The sequence below is a fragment of the Populus nigra genome, chromosome 19, assembly GCF_951802175.1.
Source record: "Populus nigra chromosome 19, ddPopNigr1.1, whole genome shotgun sequence".
In the NCBI taxonomy this organism is placed as follows: Eukaryota; Viridiplantae; Streptophyta; class Magnoliopsida; order Malpighiales; family Salicaceae; genus Populus; species Populus nigra.
Genome location: NC_084870.1, coordinates 3,350,154 through 3,354,450, shown reverse-complemented (window position 1 = coordinate 3,354,450; position 4,297 = coordinate 3,350,154). Strand labels below are relative to the sequence as shown.

General features: G+C 34.8%; 1 protein-coding gene across 2 annotated transcripts; it reads left to right on the top strand.

Moving 5' to 3' along the window:
- Positions 1-542: 542 nt before the first annotated feature.
- Positions 543-3,964, top strand: LOC133679252 (probable RNA 3'-terminal phosphate cyclase-like protein). 2 transcript variants are annotated; one of them, XM_062101793.1, is made up of 6 exons: positions 543-880; positions 962-1,111; positions 2,136-2,314; positions 2,387-2,562; positions 2,880-3,022; positions 3,475-3,964. In XM_062101793.1, the coding sequence occupies exons 1-6, from the start codon at positions 676-678 to the stop codon at positions 3,591-3,593; spliced, it is 972 nt and encodes a 323-aa protein (XP_061957777.1). In that variant the 5' UTR covers positions 543-675; the 3' UTR covers positions 3,594-3,964. The 2 variants fall into 2 exon arrangements, with proteins under 2 accessions (XP_061957777.1, XP_061957775.1); XM_062101791.1 differs by having other exon boundaries at positions 544-880; positions 2,880-3,090.
- The last annotated feature ends 333 nt before the right edge of the window (positions 3,965-4,297 follow it).

The window sequence follows — 4,297 nt, the reverse complement described above, 5'->3', positions numbered from 1 at the left end:
ATTGATATAAGTCATATAACACAGGAGTTCATGCATTCCAAGATTTTAATATAAATTAATTAGAATGATTATGCTGATAACATGTTAAAAGAAATTAAAAAAAAACAAGTAAAAACATACATATTTATAATTAAATTTAAAAAAGAAATTCATACTTTTTTATATATTTTTTAAATTCTCAGAATATAGTAATGAAGTCTAAGAAATTTTAATAGATATATAATATATATATATATATATATAATTAAATATTTTATAATAATATATATATAATTAAATATTTTATAATAATTCTCAAGTTATTATATTTTAACATTTTTTAATAACCCTAATCGTTAAACAATTTTTCTTTATTGCCTTTTCTTTTAGAATGGTTGGGTACTAAAAAACAATGGCAAGTGTCTATTGATCGAATATATTATTAACAATTTAACACACTTAAAAAAAAATTATGAAGACAAAAACATCCAAATCCAGAAAATAAAATAAAAGGTAAAGACATATATTAAAGACCTACCCAATTTTAAAAGGGTCAATAATATACAAACCCGACCCGTATCCAAAACAAGAACGATTCAACAACAAGAAGGGTTTTGGCTGAAGGCTAAACCCTAGTCCCAGAAATCTATATTATCCCAGTAAAGAAAAAGGCCTTCAATCTAGTCAAGCAAAAAGATGGGAAAGGTAAGCTACAAGAAGCTAAGAGGTAGCCAAAACCTCCGTCAAAGACTGCTATTAGCGACGCTTTCCGCCACTCCTGTCCAAGTCGAGGACATTCGAGCCAATGACATGATGCCCGGCCTACGCCCCCATGAGGTCTCTCTCCTCCGCCTCCTCGAGAAGATTTCTGATGACTGTGTTGTCAAAATCAATGAAACCGGTAAAACAAACCACCCCATTTGTTTTTTTGTTGTTAGCTTGTCATGGGTTTGATTTTTTAGGGATATATTTTATGTGGCAGGAACAAAGTTTCAATACAAGCCTGGGATTGTGATGGGTGGGAGACACCTTGTGCACGATTGTGGTGTAAGCCGAGCAATTGGGTATTTCTTGGAGCCATTGGTTGTTCTTGGGTTGTTTTCGAAGAAGCCCCTTTCGATAAGGCTCAAAGGTACTGTTTTCCCCTAAAGTTTGGTCAGTCATCATGTGCTAAGTGTTCGTGCAGTTGTATGTTATTTTCTGTTTATGGGGTTCTTAGCTGCTTAGTTGAGTTGCTGTCTTTTTTTATCGATCAGCTCTGCCCTCTTCATTTTGCTCAAAACGATCGCCACTTTGAATGATTGTAATGTACTGTCTTATACTCTGACCAAAAAAAAATTTGAAAGAGAAAAGGAGTTTAATGTTATTCATCATCGGTTCTATGTGGGACTTTGATTGTAAGTTCTCAAATAGACTACGATTTGAAAGAGGGATATTACAGAAGCCAGAAGGTAATTTATTTCTTTGAACTGTGACCATTTCTACACATGTTGAGTCCCTCTACTCCCCAAGGGAACTAGAATGGGAAATTGAATTTTATCAAATGCTGTCGTATATTTGCTGATCTCCTCATTCAGGGTTCCATAAACCTGCAAACCTTATTAGCTTGTAAGGTGTTCTTCCATATGAATTATCAAAGATATTACCAAAGACAGGTATAGATCAACCTTGTATCTTTGTGACCAAATCTAAAAGAGAAAGTCTTGCTACTGAGTTCTGAACTTCATGTGTACCATAAAGGAGTAATCAAGAATCTAAGATCTTTAAAACATGCTTTGTGCCTTTTGGAGTTTAGAGAATGATTGATTGTAGAGCCTTTGTCAACTGTTGTTCTGTATATCACTGGAAAGGCAATCCATTTTCCCCTTTGTGCATATATGGATCACACCTGTCCACAGCCTAATGTTGAGAAAATACCTAGGGTCTCTGACACTGCTATGCTGTAAAAAAAGAAAGAAAGAAAGAAAGACTAGGATGCAAACATTAACTTGACAATATCAGCTCTGACTTACCTTAAAAGTATCCACTCATAAACTTTACATAGCAATTTTATAGGCAATGCCTTGGTTTATGATTTTTGCATAGTGAAACACAACTGTAAAGGGTATGCTTTTCTTTTCTTAAGAAGATTTAATGGAATAACATGCTGTTTTCAGGAATTACAAATGATTCTAAGGACCCTTGTGTTGACACTTTCCGTTCTGCTACCTTACCATTATTGAAGCAATTCGGAGTTCCTTCAGAAGGATTGGAACTGAAAATAGAAAGTCGTGGTGCTCCACCTCATGGTGGCGGAGAAGTTCTCTTATCAGTTCCCGTTATTCAAAGTTTAACAGTGAGATTTTGAATCCTGTGGTAGTTCATTTGTATGTTTTTTTTTTCCATGTTCTTAGTTGTTACACTGCAGGCAGTCACTTGGATTGATGAGGGAATGGTTAAGAGGATTAGAGGGGTGACTTTCTCAACCAGAGTCTCTTCTCAGTTTGAGAATACCATGATACATGCTGCTCGAGGAATCTTTAATCATTTACTTCCTGATGTCCACATATTCACTGATCATAAAGCTGGTCAACAAGCTGGAAAGTATGTTATCTGTTAATAAAAAATTGTCATCTCATTGTTTGTTTGGAAATATTGTAGAGAGAAATGTGAATTGCTGCTTGAACTTTTTTGTTTTTATTTTCTTCTTCGTGATGTTCGCATATTTATTTATAAAGCTGGTCTGCCAGTTGGAAAGTATTATACCTGTTTAGAGAAAATGTTACATGTTTGTTTGTCTGGCTTTTTCAAGCACAGTAGAGAGAAATGTGCAACGCTGCTTGGAATTTTTTTATGTTTTATTTTTACTTTCAGCATGCTACAGAGAGTATAGCTCACACAGATATTGATTTAATGGGCAGTTCACCTGGTTATGGAATATCCTTGGTTGCGGAAACTACTTCTGGTTGTTTCATCACTGCTGATACTGCAGTTTCTTATGCACGAGCGGATGATGGTGGAATGGAAGGTGAGAAACAAGAGTTGGTGCCTGCAGAAGATGTTGGTGAGCAAATTGCTTCTGTTCTCCTTAATGAAATTGAGCAAGGTGGAGTTGTAGATACAACACACCAGGTTCGTGTTATCTGCTCTCTTTTTTTCTTTTTCTTTTTTCTTGTGAGCGTGGTTAAATTCACGCAGTTCTCTGTTTTTTTTTTTTTCAATACCCCGGTACTGCATTAATAGTACTTTCCCAAAAGCATCACTAAATGAAGTTAAATGAAAGCTGTTAATGACTAATTATCTGCTTCTGATTATCTTGGGTGGCGGTAATGATATTGAATTATAGATGAATCCTGAAAAGACCACGTTAGTGATTTATTTCGAATCTTTACTTGGGAGAATAGCATGACACCTTCGAGGAAAAGAAGAAGAGTGAAATCTTTATGGGTCTTGCAATGTTATTTTATACCTCTTGTATGCCACCTGATTTTCATTGCTGTTGTCATTTGGTTGCAGGCTTTGTTGTTTCTTCTTTGTGCATTATGCCCCCAAGATGTTTCAAAGATTCGTGTAGGAAAGCTAGTAACCCATGGAATAGAAACACTAAGGCTCATCAGGGATTTTTTGGGTGTTAAATTCGTCATCAAGCCTGATCCATCAACAGGGACGGTTATACTCAAATGTGTGGGAAGTGGACTTAAGAATCTTTCTAGAAAGAGTTCATGATTGCAAAATGTTTCACATTTGATCTCTTTCGACGATGTGCTTTTTGTGGATCAAAGATTTTATAGGAAGGTCCAATGCGAAGGGGTTATGAATTATAATACTGCAAGCTTTTTTTTTTTTTTTTTTGAAACTTTATATCGTATTATTGCCTGTAATCTACAAGTGAGAGAGGAGGGATAAGTTTTGGTTCAATTTTATTGTATATCTGACTCCTTGCAGATCCAAGCTCGATGTAAAATGGATACTGTGGTAAGCAAATTTGAGTTTTTTTTTTTTTTTTCCCGAGTAGAGATCATTTTCTCACTTTGAAGAAGGTATTTTTTGGAAAGAAAAAATAATTAAATGGCAACAGAAATGATCAAAGGACGAAGCAATAAACAGATGCCAAAGTATAAGAATTCGATATGCTTGACTAATTATCTAAACACAAACTATAAACAGATGCCAAAGCTACAATAGTTCTCTTATAGCATCATAGAAGCAAAATGCATAAATGTCATGTCATTCAATGAGTAAATTAGAACAAAAAGAAAATAAGGTAAAGACCAATCTGCCTAGAATAAAAACATGAGTGCAAGCAATCCATTAATACAAGATACGTCCATTTCTAAGG

Bases quoted from the DNA above. Each gene is read 5' to 3' on its own strand.
- LOC133679252 (XM_062101791.1), top strand. From the start codon at position 676: ATGGGAAAGGTAAGCTACAAGAAGCTAAGAGGTAGCCAAAACCTCCGT. The intron at 881-961 runs GTAAAACAAACC...TTTATGTGGCAG, and splicing joins TGTCAAAATCAATGAAACCG to GAACAAAGTTTCAATACAAG. The intron at 3,091-3,474 runs GTTCGTGTTATC...ATTTGGTTGCAG, and splicing joins TTGTAGATACAACACACCAG to GCTTTGTTGTTTCTTCTTTG.